The 16,918-nt window shown below is 34.1% G+C and overlaps 1 protein-coding gene across 1 annotated transcript in view; it reads left to right on the forward strand.

Moving 5' to 3' along the window:
• The window catches only part of ARHGAP29 (Rho GTPase activating protein 29), a 62,951-nt gene that overhangs the window by 24,185 nt on the left and 21,848 nt on the right, over positions 1-16,918 (forward strand). Inside the window, exons 4-12 of the mRNA XM_040627017.1 lie at positions 3,068-3,164; positions 3,545-3,617; positions 5,960-6,008; positions 6,505-6,642; positions 7,522-7,586; positions 8,010-8,120; positions 8,229-8,309; positions 8,520-8,708; positions 9,463-9,600. Coding sequence (XP_040482951.1) covers positions 3,068-3,164; positions 3,545-3,617; positions 5,960-6,008; positions 6,505-6,642; positions 7,522-7,586; positions 8,010-8,120; positions 8,229-8,309; positions 8,520-8,708; positions 9,463-9,600 — 941 coding nt within the window. The remainder of the gene's footprint in view (positions 1-3,067; positions 3,165-3,544; positions 3,618-5,959; positions 6,009-6,504; positions 6,643-7,521; positions 7,587-8,009; positions 8,121-8,228; positions 8,310-8,519; positions 8,709-9,462; positions 9,601-16,918) is intronic.

Genomic DNA, 16,918 nt, shown 5'->3' on the forward strand with positions numbered 1-16,918 from the left:
TACTCATTTATGTATCACCATATCTCATTCATTTATGTATGGCTCCTTTAGGAATAGTTGCAACATACCACATGTCCTGGAAAGTCTAAAATATTTGCTATCTAGCCCTTTACACAAAGTTTTTCAACCTCTTACAACCATTAGACTGGATGAAAAGCCAAATCCTGGTGAATTTAGTCATGACCTATTTATAGAGGTTTGGCAGTTAAAAAAAATAAAAAGTTAAATTGGATGGTAGCTTTAAGAGGAAATATGGTAAAATGAAAGTTTTTTCACAGAGGAAGGATTGAGTATGTTAGTAGCCTAAGAAAAAATGTCAGTTGAGTGGGAGATAAAGCTGTGGAGGGAGGCGGCATAGGGGTTTGGAGACTGCAGGAGAGGGGGGAAAGATTTATTGCTGGAAAGGGGCCAAAGACTTTTCTTTGACACACTGAGCAGAAGCAAAAAAGAGAAAAGGTATTAAAAATAGAGGGCTGTTTTGAATTGGAAGCAGGGGCAATAATAGTAATTTTCATTCAATGGCTGTAACCTCATTCAAGTAAGGATGAAGATAAAGGAAGATGGTTCCAATAATTGTCCTTTTGCGCACAATTCCTGCTTTTTAAATCTCCCAGTCATGCTTAGTGCTCCGAAAGAAATAGGTAAGAAAGAGAAATTGTTATAGAATTTGCAGTAGTGTTATAAGGTGTTTTTTTCTTGAAAGTCTAACAGGTTAAAGTTAAGAAATGTAAGTAGGCTTTACATTTTTGCTGGTTATATAAGTTATTGTAAATAGACATTATAAATTACTATTTAAAGTTTACTTTCCAATGAGATGTTTAAAAGTGTTGTTGAGGTATAATTGATATTCAATAAAATACATATATTTAAAGGATACAGTTTAATCAGTTTTGACATAAAAACCCTTGTGAAACTGTCCCAATCCAGATAATGGGTGCCCCTTGGTACTCCTTCCTTTCTGCGCCTTCCTGTAGTCCCCTTTCATCAATTTTGATATGTGGTGTTTTCATTTTCATTGTGTTCAAAACACTTTCTAATTTCCCTTTTTCTTCTTTGACCCATGGGTTATTTAGAAGTGTTACTTAGTTTCCTGGTATCTGGGGATTTTCCAGAGATCTTTCTGTTATTTCTAATTTAATTCCATCTAGTCACAGAACATACTTTGCCTGCTTTGAATCCTTTTAAACCCATTTTGACTTGTTTTATAGTATGGTCTATCTTGGCAAATATTCAGTGTGTACTTGAAAAGACATGCATTCTGCTGTTACTGGATGGAGTGTTCTACACCTGTCCGTCTGGTAGAGGAAGCTGATAGTATTGTTGAAGTCTTCCATATCCTTACTGATTTTCCATATACGTGTTCTGTCAATTATTGAGAGAGGGCTATTGAAGTCTCTGGCTATAATTATAAATTTGTCTATTTCTCATTGTGGTTCAATTAGGTTTTGCTTCGTGCATTTTGAAGTTGTTTATTAGGTGCATAAATGTATAGGATTGTTACGTCCTCTTGGTAAATTGACTCCTTCCTTATTACAAAATGACTCTTCTCCATCATAATTTCTTTTACTGGGAAATCTACTCTGTGTGATGTTAGGCACTAAGCTGGGGCTATTGTAGAGCCTACCATGTTCATTTCTTGTCTGTCAAGATTCTTGTCTTTTGTTGCCTTTTAGCCAATGTCTTGAAAATTTTTGTTTCATGTATTTTGTATGAGTTTCTTTTGGTTATTTCAGGCAGAAGTGTAAACGTTTTTCCATCTTGGCCAGAGCACAAGTCCAAAAATAGCTTTAAAATTATTTATGGTGGTCCTTAAAGTTTTTCTTTTGTTTGTATCAGCAATATTTAGAAGAATCTGATGAAAGGTGTGGTCCTTAGCCCCTCATATCTACAAAGGCTTATCCTTGTAAAAGCTTGATTGTAATTTCATGAGGTTTAGAGGCTTGAGGCTTCCTTCATCCTGGCTTAGGAGTTCTTGCTTTCCAGCAAGCATTTTCAACCCTAGTTGTACACTGGAATCACATGGGAGAGCTTTTGAACAAATACTTATGCTCCACCAGGCTTGCGAAATCTGAATTTTTGGTGGTAGGACCCAGATTTTTGTTTTTGAAACTCCCTAGGTAATTCTGCTGTGCAGCTAATCTTCAAAACAGCTTGTTTTAAAGCAAAGGATGGCTTCCTCTTCACTTTGTCTCTCTACCTTCCCTTTATTGGCAAGGATCCTAGGGATGTTGGGATACAAGGAACCAATTGCTCCTTAAACTCACCCTGAGTCTTCAGAAGGGGTTACTTTTAAAAAAATTTCCAATTCTACCTTCAGATTTTGTCTTAGTAAATTGTATATGGGCTTTTCGCAAAGGTGCATAGAGAAGAAGTTAAAATAAGAAAAATTTTTCAGTTATATTTCACAATTTGCTTTAGCAAAATGCAAAATGTTAAAATATCCCTACGGCAAGCAAGAGACAGCAATATGTATCAACTAACATGGACCTCAGAGCCCAAGAGCCTGTAAGAAATAAGGCTATAAATAAGTAGGAATTTAAATTTTCTGAAGCATTGGGTGTTTATGTGATATGCTTTGTATATAGGACTTACGCTATGTCAAATGTATATATGACTTCAATTATTGGTAATTCATAGTGAAAAATATACTTCATTTGACTAAAGCGGGCCACGGTGCATTTAGCTATTTTTACAAATGTCATAAAGCAATAAGCAAGAGAGAATAGCACAGAGTGCTCTTAATGAGAGGTCTGATGTCACATGGACTCTGTGACTCTGAGACGGATTGATTTCACATTGCGTCACTTTTTAGATGTGTCAAATTATGTAATGCGTGGAGTAGTAAGTTTGGAATGCCAGCCACTTGTGTGCAAGCTGATTCTTTTTTATGATTTCTTTAATGAAGAACTTGAACATCATACTCATTTTGTGTCTTAGGCTTTTCAGTTTCCTAATCTTCTGATGCTTCTAGAAGTAATGGTAAATTTTTAAGAGATTAAATATCTTTGTATAAATCTAGTTTAAAATATTTTCTTCCTCATTTATTGTAACCAACCTTTCCCTGTAGCTGTGAACTTCACAGAAGTTAATGAAGAAAACAAAAACGATCTCTTCAGAGAAGTGTTTTCTTCCATTGAGACCTTGGCCTTTACCTTTGGGAATATGTAAGTAGAGGACTGTCATATAAAGAAATTTGGGCCTGGGTGTCTGAGAATATGTCACATAGTTCAGTAGATACATAGAAAGTAAAGTATTAACCAATACAAAATATCATCACAACACTCAAAAAATACGTTCATTATTTCATTATTGTTTTGTTACTGTTTTTGGCAGTGTCTATACAGCTGTTCAGAAGCAACATCCATTTGCAAGTGACTATGTTTATGTGAATAGATTCCTAGGAGTTTATTTCTAAGGTTCTTACTTAAAAAAAAATTATTCTAGATGACATGTTGCATGTGAAGCCTGTGACAGAGCAATGTAATGACTTGTCTTTTTATTTCTATTTCTTTCTTTTTTTATTTTTTTTAACTTCCCTGGATAGCCTGACAAACTTCCTTATGGGAGATGTAGGCAATGATTCATTATTGCGACTGCCTGTTTCTCGGGAAAGTAAGGTAGGCCAAGTTTGTGTGAAAGCAGAGACTTTAATATTTTTAACTTAATATTTCAATAATTTCTTGATCTTAATCTCAGCATTAGTCTTTGATAGTTTTTGAGTTGAGCAAGAAAAACAGATCAGTTCATTTTAAATATGATAACTTATAGTCAGTTTCTGGAACAAAAATTTAATTATACTTCCAAGTGGAGCTATCATTTTGAAAGAATGTATTTGATAGTTTAATGGTGTCCTATGTAATGGATCTGTATGTCATATGGTCCAAAATCTTAGTAAGTAATTCTTAACCATCTTTCTCTCCTGACATTGTCACAGTTCTTAAAGACTGGTGGAAACTTAGAAAAATAACACAAGAAGTAAAGAGGGTGTTAATCTTTTCATACATCCTATAGTTTGTTACCATGAAACACTTATTAATAGGCTATAGGTCTTAATTCTCCCTAAGAGCAGTATGTCAGAGGATTGCAGTTCCGATTTATTTTTTTTTTTAAGATTTTATTTAATTATTTGAGAGAGAGCAAGCGAACACAAGTGGGGGGGGCGGGGGAGAGGCAGAGGGAGAAGCAGAAGCAGACTCCCCGCTGAGTAGGGAGCCTGACAAAGGGCTCAATCCCAGGACCCTGGGATCATGACCTGAGCCAAAGGCACTCGCTTAACCGACTGAGCCACCCAGGCACCCCCCAATTCCCAATTTAAAGAAAAATTACTCTGAAATAATAGAACATGAAGAATGTTTGTAGAATATTGCTTTAAAGATTTATAGTAATGATATTTTTATTTGACTAAAGTTTTTTCACTAAATGCAGGCTATTTTTAAAAACTGGAATAGGGACATACGTTAATAATTTCTTTTTAAGGATGTTCAAATCCAGAAGGAGTTCAACAAATATTTGGAAATGTGCCAAGTATTTGTGTTATATCAAAATAATATAAAAATTGCAGGTCTTTCTTAAAATGTTACAAAATACGAATGACTAATCGAAGCATTTGTTATATGTACTATAATATTGAGAAAACAATTGACTATTTCTGGTCATCTATTGATGAATCAAGGATAGTGTATAAACCATATCAGAGTAATGAAGAATTTTAAGATCCTTAAATATTTTGCTATTGTTTATAATTTTTCTTCAATTTTATCTTTTCAAATATACTAATTCAGAAGATAAAATAACATTATATGTGTGTGACAAGGCTCCGAAGAATTAGAATTTTAGGTGTGAATCATATTTCCTGTCCCTGTTGGCTCTATTGTGTGCACATACTACACTAATTCTTAATAGGAAAATACTTTTTCCTTTTTTTCTTTTGCACCTTATTTTCCTTTTTGCAGTATTTAATTAACCCTAGAGATTGAGCTTTAAAAGTCCATGATGATATAATGCTACTAATAAAATTACTTTGGTGAAGAGTTTTGAAAAATACTTTAAATAATAATTGCCATTTATTTAATAGTGTTTATTATGTACCATGCCCTGTGCTAAACCTAGATCATCTTAAGCCTTAAAGTAGCCCTATGAAACTAGTGTTCTTATCCCAGTTAAGCCTAAATATATGGTAGTCCAGGGTCATACAGCTACTAAGTGGTAGAGCTGGACTTCATACCCAGGTGTCTTTGATCCCTTTTGCATTGAATCCCTGCCTAGTCTGTATTGCCCAACCAAATAGATCACATTTGTTTAAGATCTCACAATTGTGGTAGATACGTTCTCCTGCACTGTCCAGTAAGGTAGCCACGTGCCACATGTAGCTCTTTAAATTTAAATTACTTAAAATAAATAAAATTGAAAATATACTTCTTATTTACATTAGCCACTTTTCATATGCTCAGATAGCCACATGTAACTAACATCTACCTTACTGGACAGTGCAGATACAGAACATTTCCATCATCATAGAAAGTTCTGCGCTAAGTTGTCCACTAGACTTTCAGAGAAATGCTTGTCATATGATAAAATGGTAAAAGATGGCTGGAAGAAACAGGTTTTTGTCTTCAGTTTAAGTGATAATCTATTTAGATTGTTTCTGTAACTTCCTGACTAATATTTTTGAAATCTGCAGAATTTAAAGTTTTGAATGGATTTATTAGTGTTAACTAATGCTGTTAGTAAACAATGAGGTTATTTATTCTTGGATCTTGAGAACTGCAATTATAAAAAGGTATGTAATTCTTAGAAGATGTAACATTCAAACAGATTTCTTAGGCCCTTTGAGTTCTAAATACTTGAAATTCCTTAACAGGAATTATGTCACAGTAACAAATTAGAGTGAAAAATTTCTGAAGCAAAGATCTGTTATCTTCTGCTCTAATCTTAAATTTGTTTTCTTCCGTGTTGTAAGTCTTTTGAAAATGTTTCCGTGGAATCAGTGGACTCACCCAACGAAAAAGGTAATGCTTGAGGTACTTAGAATCTTAGTCAAATGTTTTGCAGCTCCTTCCTTCCTTTCTTTCTTTTCTTTCTTCTCTCTCTCTCTCTTTTTTTTTTTTACCACTCCCCAACCCGCTACAGTTACTTTCAATACATGTTTTGGATTACTTAATCTCTTCTTGCTCAGTAACCTCAAGTACTCATTTTTAACACAAAATGATGTGTAAAATTTTGCACAAAAATTTAAGAATAAAACCCTGCTAGAATAGATAGATAATATAGAGACCGATCAAGATTATATAGGGTTTATAACTTGATGAACAATAGAAATATATATTAAGATAAAAAACATAATTTGAAACCATTTTAAGTTTAAACTGCGACCTTTAATTCTAAATTTGTCACTTGTAGTTTTTTTAAACAGTTTTCATTGAAGAACATCTTAGGATTTGAATGCTTCTTTGTTTAGAGTTTATGTGCTGATATTTAATATATACTTGATATTTTTATTTTCAGGAAATTTTTCTCCTGTAGAACTAGACAGCGTGCTATTGAAGAACACTGATTCTGTAGAATTGGCTTTGTCTTATGCTAAAACATGGTCAAAATATACCAAGAACATAGTTTCATGGGTTGAAAAGAAGCTTAACTTGGGTGAGTTGCCCTTTGGGGCATCTGATTAACTCTGGAGTGTAAGAACTAAATTGTTTGCAATTCATTTTCTACAGACGATGACTAATATGATTCCAAATTAGTAGCTTCTTCATTGTAGTGAATAAAATCATTGTCCATTTTCTCTTGAAATAGGAAAGACTCTTCTTACAATAAATGTACTTATTAAACATTACTGTGGGCCAACCACTCGATCTGGGGACACAAAGACAAATAGTATACTGTCTTTGCCTTTAAGGAAGCCATACCCCAATGGGCAAAAAGAGATGCAATCATCAGATAATATGGTTAAAAGAAATCAAAGCAACAATAGGTATATGAGCACTGGCCATGAAAACATCTTAATAGCTAGTATTTTCCCAGTGCTTTACAGATGACAAAATACTTTCACATCTTGTACCTCACTTAATCCTTACCAAAACCCTGGGAAGAAGTCAAGAAAAGAATTGTTCCCATTTTACAGCTCAGGCGAACAAGACAGGTGATTTGCCTAAGGTCAGATAGCAGATTTGCGTAGGATTATATAGCACTAACTGGAAGAATATAGGATTTACCCAAATCCTGTGCTCTTTCTACCAAATTGTTTGCTTTAAATAGGGAACGCCCATCAGAATCACCTGAATAGCCTTATAAAGGGGCAATACACAGGCCTAGGTCCCATCTCCCAGAGAAGTGAGGCCAAGCATGTGTATTTTGAAAGTTTCCTAGTCAGTTTTGATGTGCACTCTGGATAAGAATCACAGTGTCCTATGACGCAGACTAGTATGGGTGCTCACTCTTTAATGTGGGAATCACGAATAATTTTAGAGTATGGGGGGCAGTAGTTAATTTACCTTCTGATGTTTTCTTTGACCTTTTCAGAATTGGAGTCCACTAGGAACATTGTCAAGTTGGCAGAGGCAACTAGAAGTAACATTGGAATGCAGGTAAGTGTTCAGTGACCTCCTAGGGTATGGGACCAAGAGGTTACCTGGTTGAGCTCATGATAGTGCCTTGCGAAGTCAGAAACTTGTATACTAAATAAAGGAAAGAAGTGAAATAATAAACTTTTGGTTGGGCAAAATAAAAGCCTTTTAAATTTATGTGGAGACCCATTATGAAAAAAAAAACTAGGAAAATCACAATTTTATACAAATGTTGATTGTTTTGTTAGCCAGTAGTCTTGCTACCTAGTTTTATAATTAGCATTCTTCAGTGTCTTTCTCATATAGTCATCTTTATGACTAGTCATTTGTCTGCAGAAAAATGTCCAAACTTAAAATTTCTCCCTCTGAAGAAGAATTGGTTGGGGGTCTAGAACTCTAGTGCTATTTCTGTTGGAAAATTTACTTTTCAATTGTAAATTCTAGGAGTTTATGCCACTGCAGTCTCTATTTACCAATGCTCTTCTTAATGATATAAAGAATAGTCACCTTTTACAACAAACAATTGCAGCTCTCCAAGCCAACAAATTTGTGCAGGTAAAAATTTATACATATGATACACTTTTTTTTTTTTTTTAACAACAGCATACCTTTAGAAAACAGCTTTTTTTTTTTTTCTTTCTTGTTTTAAAATACCCTTGACAGCCTCTACTTGGGAGGAAAAATGAAATGGAAAAACAAAGGAAAGAAATAAAAGAACTTTGGAAACAGGAACAAAATAAAATGGTGAGTATCCTGGTGGAGTTTCATCTACCTGCTTGTGAGCATCTGACATCATGGGCACTACGTACGCATCTGCCCCGGGAGATGCTTACCTTACTTTGTAGTTTTTCTAAGGTGCTGTTTGAACTATCTTGTTGAATATGCTAATGAAACTTATACATTAGGCTTTGTTTCTCACTCTGTATTTAATGGTCTTATGTTTTCCCTGTATAGCTGGAAACAGAGACTGCTCTTAAAAAGGCAAAGTTGTTGTGCATGCAGCGTCAAGATGAGTATGAAAAGGCAAAATCCTCCATGTTCCGCGCAGAAGAGGAGCACCTGTGCTCAAGTGGCGGATTAGTAAAAAACCTCAACAAGCAGCTAGAGAAAAAGCGAAGGTTGGAAGAGGAGGCTCTTCAGAAAGTAATCATCTTTGTTATTTGCAAGCTGAATTAGCAATAATCTGCTAAGGCATCAGTTCTCAAATGTTAGCATGCATCAGGATTGCCTGGAAGGCTTGTTAAAACAGGCCGCTCGGCCGGACTTCCAGAGTGTCTGGTTCAGTAGCTCTAGGGTTGGCCCCAGACAGCTTGCACTTCTAGGCTCCCAGGCGGCTGCTGCTGCTGTCGGTGATGGGGAGCCACACTCTGAGAACCAGTATGCTAAGAGATGTTTGCTTATCTTTTAAATCTTTGGGTTTGTTTCTGAGAAGGTATCTTAGAGAAGGCAGTAGTTTAATATTTTTTACTTTATTGTTCAGGAAGTTCACCTTTTAGGCCACTGTGTGTGTATGTGTGCTAATTCTAGTACCTGATAGCAAAGCTAGGCTGGAGCTTTATATTACTTACGAAATATAATTTGATGAATTCTGTAAGATTACATAGAAAATGGTAAATATAAATAGAAAAGACTGTTAAATAGAAGTAGACATTTATTTTGTAGATGGTATAATAATTGTAAGTCCTACTTGACTATCCATTAAAGTCTAGTGCCCTTGAGTCACTGACCAGAACAGATTGTCTGTTATCTTTAGAAATATTCTATTTAAAACAGACATTCCATAATTTTTATGCAAAAAGTCTTTTCAATTCTTTCCATTGAGTTTTATTATAAGTATTTGTTTTAAAATATAAATTCTAGTGATCAGTGTTATTTTTTTTCTGTGATATTCTTAAAGGTAGAAGAAGCAAATGAACTCTACAAAGTTTGTGTGACAAATGTTGAAGAGAGACGAAATGATCTAGAAAATACCAAAAGAGAAATTTTAACACAACTCCAGAAACTTGTTTTTCAGTGTGATCTCACCCTTAAAGCTGTAAGTATTTTGTTCAGTATTTTGAAGGCCAGGGGCAAAAAAGGGTCTAAATATCAGAAGAAGGAAGAGGGATGCTTGATGAGTCATGATTCTTAAGGAATTTAATTTCTAAGATTAATGAAACATTTAGAGTTTAGAAATGGACTTTTAGCTTTTAATAGTGGTAAATGGTTTGAGTTACGTTTTTTTTTCTGGTCCCCCATCCCATGGATCAATGTTTTGTCCAATTAAAAGTCCAAGAGTTTGAAATTGCCTCTAAGCCACTGTCTTTCTTGGCTTGGTTGACAAAATGGATTTGACTATTGAAACTTCTGTTAGCACTATGAGGTATTTCTTCAAAATTTGAGTAAACTAAATATTAAAATTGAACACAATGATTTATGTGGGGAAAAAAAAGCATCCTGTCCTCAAGTGTTTTCACTTGCCTCTTTAAAATGATTTTTATAAAAAGTTTATATATAAAATACCTTTTTTTTGATGTACATTTCACAAGTTTTAACACACGTATAAATTTGTGTAATCGCCACTATCGCAATCAGGATTCAGAAGAATTCCATCACTCCAAAAAATTTTACTCATGCTGCCCCTTTGTAGTCAAACTCTCTACCCACCCCTAACCCTTGGCAAGTATTGATATATTCTCCATCTATATAGCTTGATCTTTTCCAGAGTGTCATATAAATGGAATCCTATAGTGTGTGACTTGGAGACTGGCTTCTTTTACTCGGCATAATGTCTTTGAGATTCATCAGTGTTATGCCTGTACCAGTACTTCATTTCTTTTTATTACTGAATAGTATTCCATTATATGAATTTACCATAGTGTTTATCCATTGATCAGTTGGACATCTATGTTGTTTCCATTTTGGGGTGATTGTGAATATAGAGCTGCTATGAATATTTGTCTACAGGTTTTTGTGTCAACATAAGTTTTCATATTTCTAGGGTAAGCACGTAGGAGTAAGATTACTGGATGTTATGGTAAATGTCTGTTTAACTTTATAAGAAACTGCCAAATTGTTTTCCAGAATGGCCATAACATTTTCATTCTAACCAGTAATATATGAGAGTTCCAATTGTTCTGCATCCTTGACAATACTTGTCGGTTGTTGTTTTTATATTTTAACTGTTCTAATGTGTGTGTAGTGGTAGTTGTTTTAATTTTGTGTTTCTGGAGTGACTAATGATATTGAGCATCTTTTCAAGGACTTATTTGCAGTCTCTATTTTGCCAATTTTTTAAAATTGAGTTGTTTGTTTTCTTATTGAGCTTGCATATTTTGTCTTCCAGTCTGAAACTTCTCTTCTTTTAGCAGTTTGTTTCAGGGAACAAAAGGTTTTAATTTTGATGGAATCTAACTTATCAATTTCTTTTATGTGTCATACTTTTCGCATTATATCTAAGAGAGTTTCAGGGTCACAAAGACTTCTCTCCTATGTTTTCCACTAAAAATTTTATAGTTTAGCATGGATACGTGATCTATTTTGACTTAATTTTCATATAAGGTGTGAAGTATAGGTAGAGGTTCATTTTTTGTATGTAGATGTTATGTTAAAATTATGCCTGTGGGATTTGAATTTATGGAGGTGACTGAATGCTGACATGGAGAGGTCAATGATACTGAAAGATGAATTGTTTACTTACATTTCCCCAGAGGAGGGGACGTGCTGTGCCACATAGGGCTACCGAAGTATCAGGTTTGGTGAAGCAGAGACTGGAGTGAGGGGAAAGCTGAGTACAGAGGCTTTACTGGGGTTTCCAAGGGAAAGACCAGTTAGGACAGGATAAGCAGTATAGGATTGGCCAGTTTGGATAATTCCTGGGATGGTGTCCAGTTGCCTGGTACCTGGCTCTGGGATAATTCAGAGCAGAAGAAAGTAACAACTTGGTGTGTGAGTTAGACAATGAGGTTGTTCGGGTTGCATATGAAAGCGATGCCCTCCCACCACTCCCCACCCCTGTGCTAAGAATTGGTTAGCCCTGGGAGGAGCAGACTTTCCCCAGCCGGCAAGCTTCTCAAGATGTCAAAACATTATAAAATATGGAAAATAAAAAACATTATTAATACAGGTGTCCACTTGTTCCAGTACCATTTGTTGAAAACACTGTGCCATCTCCATTGATTTGTCTTTGCATCTTTGTCAAAAATCAGTTGACCATATTTTTATAGGTCAATTTCTAGATTCTCTATTTTGTTCCATGGATATATGTGCCTGTCATTTGGCCCAAACTCTACTATTCTGTTGATTACTTTTGTTTTATAACAAGTCTTAAAATCAAGTAGTGTGAATCTTCAACTTTATTTTTCTTCAGAATTGTTTTGAGTATTTAAGATCCTTTGCCCATAAAAACATTGGAATCAGCTTGCGATATCTACAAACAAATCCTGCTAAAATTCTAATTGGAATTGTGTTAAATCTTAGATCCGATGGGAAGAATTGACTACGTATGTAGCATCTTAACTATATAGAGAGAGTTGTTTGATCCATGAAGACAGTATGTCTCCCCATTTATTTAGATACATGACATTTTTTTAATCAGCATTTTGTAGTTTTCAATGTAAAAGTCTTTCACATGTTTTGTTAGATTTAAACCTATGTATGTATGTATTTATTTGGGTAGCTACAGTGAATGTGACATCATAGATAAATAGCACATGAAATTTATGTGTATGTATCTATGCACACACACTTCTTTAATTTCAAATTTCAGTTGTTCATTGTTAGTATTTAGAAATACAAGTGATTTTTGTATGTTGATCTTGTATCTTGCAAATTTGCTAAAACTAAATAGTTCTAGAACTTTTTTGTAGAATCATTGGGGTTTTCTGCATAGAAAATCATGTTATCTACAAATAGGGACAGTTTTATTTCTTCCTTTCCGATCTTTATTCCTTTTATTTCTTTTTCTTTCTGCACTGGCTAGAGCTTCCAGTTCATTATTGAATAGGCTTGGGTGAGAGAAGATATCTTTGTCATATGCTGGACTTCAAGGGCAAAGCACTTAGTCAATTTCACCATTACATATGATGATAACTATAGGTTTTTTGATGATGCCCTTTATCAGGTAAGGAATTTCCCCTTTTTCTAGTTTGCTGGAAGTTTCATGATGAAGATGTTGGTTTTTTTTTTTTCCACTGCTGAGACTTTTGGGGTTGTTACTGGAGCATAAGCTAGCAAAACTGTCTGCTACAGTATATATTGAATATGTGTGTACGTATATCCTTTATTCCTTTATATGTACCTTTACACACTACATATTGTATCATATACACCAAAATATGATAGAGAAACAGCTTTAGAACAAATAATATAAGTACAGTTTATGGGACTTACGATGCAATTTTTGCTAATTAAATTATTATAAACATTTATAATTGTGTCTTTGCTTTTTTTAAAAAAAGAAGTTAGATTTTATCAAATGATTTTTTCCACATCATTTGATTGATGTAATAAAACAGTTTTTCTTATGTAGTCTACTAATATGATGGATTACATTGATGTTCGTTTGAGTTCTGATCTAGTCTTGCATTCCTGGATAACCTGCTTTTGGTTGTGATGCATTGTTCCTTTTCTATATTGCTGGATTCAGTTTGCTAATGTTTTGTTGAGTATTTTTTCCTTTTTCTTCTCTGTTAATGAAAGACATTGGTATGTTATTTGTTTGTTTGTTTTTTCTTATACTGTCTTTATCTAGTTTAATATCAGGGTAATTCTGGCCTTATAAAATGAGTGGGGAAGTGTTCCTTCCTGTCAGTATTCTGGGAGATTGTGTAGAATTGGTTACTTCTTTAGTTGTTTGATGGCATTCCCTGGTGAAAGTATCTGGGCTTGGAGTTTTCATTTTTGGAAGATTTTTCACTATGTGTTCAATTTCTTTTGAGAATAAACCTATTCGAATTAATTATTTCTTTTTGGGTGAATTTTGGTAGTTTGTGGCTTTCATGGAATCAGTCCCTTTTGTCCCAGTTGTCTAATTTATGTGCACAGAGTTGTTTACAGTTTTTCTTTATCCTTTCAGTGACTCAGTAGGCTGTAATGATATCCCCTCTTTGATTCCTAGTATTGGCAATTTGTACCTTCTCTCTTTCTCTCTCTGGTTAGTCTGGCTAGATAGAGGTTTATCAATTTTACTGACCTTTTTAAAGAACTAGCTTTTAATTTTCATTGGTTTCTCTATTGTTATTTTTAATATTTTATTTCTGCTTGGTTTGGGTTTATTTTGCTTTTCTTTTTAGATTCTTGGTGGTGGAAGCTTAGATTGTTCATCTAAGAGGTTGAAACCTCCCTGCTGTTTTAATATACATATTTAGTTATTTATATTTCTCTCTAAGCACTGCTTACCTACATCCCACAAATTTTGAACTTTGTATTTCTATTTTTGTAAAATATAAAATATTTCCTAATTTCCCTTGAGACTTCATCTTTGGCCTGTGGATAGTGTGGAAGCTAATTGTTAATTTCCAAGTATTTGAGAATTTTCTAGGTAAATTCCTGATACTGATTTCTAGTTTAATTCTGTTATGATGAGAGAAATATTTTGTATAATTTCAATTTTCTTAGATTTGCTATGGTTTGCTTTATAATTCAGCATATGGTCTATCATGGTGAATGTTCCATGCATATACTTTTAAAAATGTGTATTCTGCTCTTCTTGGCTGGGGTATTTTGTAAATGTCAACTGGTTATTGTTGGTTTACGGTGCTATTTATTTCTTCTATATCCTTGATGATTTACTTTTTACTTCTATCAATTACAGAAAAATTTAGGGTTTTTTTAAAGTTTTTATTTAAATTCGAGTTAGTTAACATACGGTGTAATATCAGTTTCAGGTGTACCAGGTAAATTCAGTCTCGATTTTTTAAAAAAACTGTCAATCTATCTTTTAAGTGAAATACTTAGTTTATATTTAATGCAAATGTATGTTCAGACTTAGGCCTACTTTTCTCTCTGTTTGTACCTTATGTTTTCCTTCATCTGTTTGCCTTTTGCTGCCTTATATTGGATAAATTGATAATTTTTTAGAATTACCTATAATTTATATTACAGATGTAATTTAATCTATCTTTATTTATGTATTAGAGTTACATTTTAATTTATCTAAAATGCTTATTTGCATTTTATTATCTACATTTTAATTTACTGGGCTTTTGACTATATCTCTTTTTACAGTTGTTTTTTTCTTTTTTTTTTTATTAAGTTTAGTTGTTGTTTTTTTTAATGGTTGCATTAGGGCTATATTTATAAAAACTTTTCCCTGGCTTAATTAGAACTAATATTTTACCCCTTCAAGTGGAACGTAGAAACCACATAGTCCCACCATATAAGTCCCTTTTACTTGCTTTGGGTTGTAGTTGATGTGCATATATTACATCTATATACTTTGAAAACCTCACCAGTCTTATAATTTTTGCTTTCAAAAGTCACATATTTTAGATAAGAGAAGTCATCTTTTTTAATTACCCAGATATTTACCATTTCTGTTTCTACTCTTCCATTTCTAAGGTTCTTTCCCTTTGATATCATTTCTTTCTTTTCTAAAGAACTTCCTTCAGCATTTCTGTTATAGCAGGTCTTCTGGTGGTGAATTCTGTATTTCATCTGAGAATGTCTTTATTTCATCTTTATTCCTGAAAGATATTTTCATTTGACAAAGAATTTAGTTCTTTTCTTTCAACACTTTAAAAATGTCCTTCCACTGCCTTCTTGTGTTTCTAATGAGAAATCCTTAGTCATTTGAATTATTGTTTCCTCAATGTGGACTGTGTTGGGAGTTTTTTGTTTTGTTTTCTGCTTGCAAGATTTTTTTCTTTATTTTTGGTTTTCAGCATTTTGATTACAGTTTATTTGGGTGTGAATTTTATTGAATTTATTCCGTTTTAGGTTCCCTGAGCTTCTTGAATCGGCAGGTTTAACTCGTTATATTTGGGAAGTTTTCAGCTATTGTTTCTTCAAAATTTTTTTGTAGCTCTCTGTCTTCTTCCTCTAAGATTCCAGTGACTCAAATTTTAGACCTATGTTTTTATCCTATGGGTTTGGGGGGGGGGGGGGGTTTTTTTTTTTTTTTTCCAAATCTTTTCTCTTAATTGTTTTTCTATCAATCTATCTTCAAGTTCACTGACTCTTTCCTTTGTTATCTCTGTTTTCCTCTACAGTCAAAACAGTAAATTTTTTTGTTTAGGATATTTTATTTTCCTGTTTCTTTTTTATATCTTCCATTTCTGTGCTGCGGCTTCAGTCTTCCCATATTTTAAGATTATTTGCTCTTACATATTTAAACCGTCCTAGTAGCTGCTTTGAAGTCTTTATCTGATAATCCAAATAGGTGAGTCATCTCAGGGTTAGTGTCTGTGTATTATCTTTTATCTTGCGTGTTGATGAGATTTCCTGGTCCTTCATGTAACAAGTCATTTTGGATGATATTCTGGACGTTTCAGTATTACCTTATGTGACTCAGGGTCATCTTTCTAACCTATACTGAACGTTGATTTTTTTTTTTTCATTGTTAGCAGGCATTTGATCTAGTTAGGTTCACTCTACAGCTCCTAAGGAATCCCTTCCAAGTCTTCCAGCTGTGAAACTTAGTCAACCTACTCTGCTGCTAGTGAGGGCCAAGTAGGGAAAGGATAAAGACAAAAAACAATAGGGATTTCAGATCCCTCACTCTACAGATCCAGTTTATCTGGTCCTAGAGAAGAATTCCCCTCAAAGTTGTAGATGTCCGTTCATCTGCTACTGCCGTCAGTGCCACAGCACCACATCTTAGTGCTCGGGACTTGTTTTGAGTCTGGGGGACAAGAGAAAACAGACAGACAAAAGAAACTAGAGGGTCCCCCCATCCCTTTCAGTCACATGTCTTTGACTAGGAGTTCAGTATTGGCTGGGAAACAGTAGCAAAAGAAATAACAGGAAGCATACCCCTGGATTGCTCATACCTTGATTTGTTGTTTCTCTCCACAATCAGCCTGCTACCATTTACTTTTCAGAATTCTCAGAAAGTTGAGAATTCAGTAGGAACCTGGGGGGTTGGGGGAGTGAGCCTATTCCATTTGAGTCAGAAACTCTCCATAAAATGTTCCTGAGTATTTAAAATTGTACCAAATTCCAATTAATGTGTAATTAATTTAGAGAGCCAATTTTAGCAAAATGATTTAGAAGAATTATAAAAATCCCAGGATTAGAAATTACATGATGAGTTACTTAGGCCACCCTTTGCGCTTGACAAGTCCTTTTCACCTCAGACAGTAGCTCATGATAGCTAAGATTGAGTATGTGCCTGCCAGTGTATTAAGTTCTTTGCCTACATTAACTCATTTAAT

This window comes from Ursus maritimus, unplaced genomic scaffold, assembly GCF_017311325.1.
Source record: "Ursus maritimus isolate PB19 unplaced genomic scaffold, ASM1731132v1 scaffold_12, whole genome shotgun sequence".
Taxonomy (NCBI): Eukaryota; Metazoa; Chordata; class Mammalia; order Carnivora; family Ursidae; genus Ursus; species Ursus maritimus.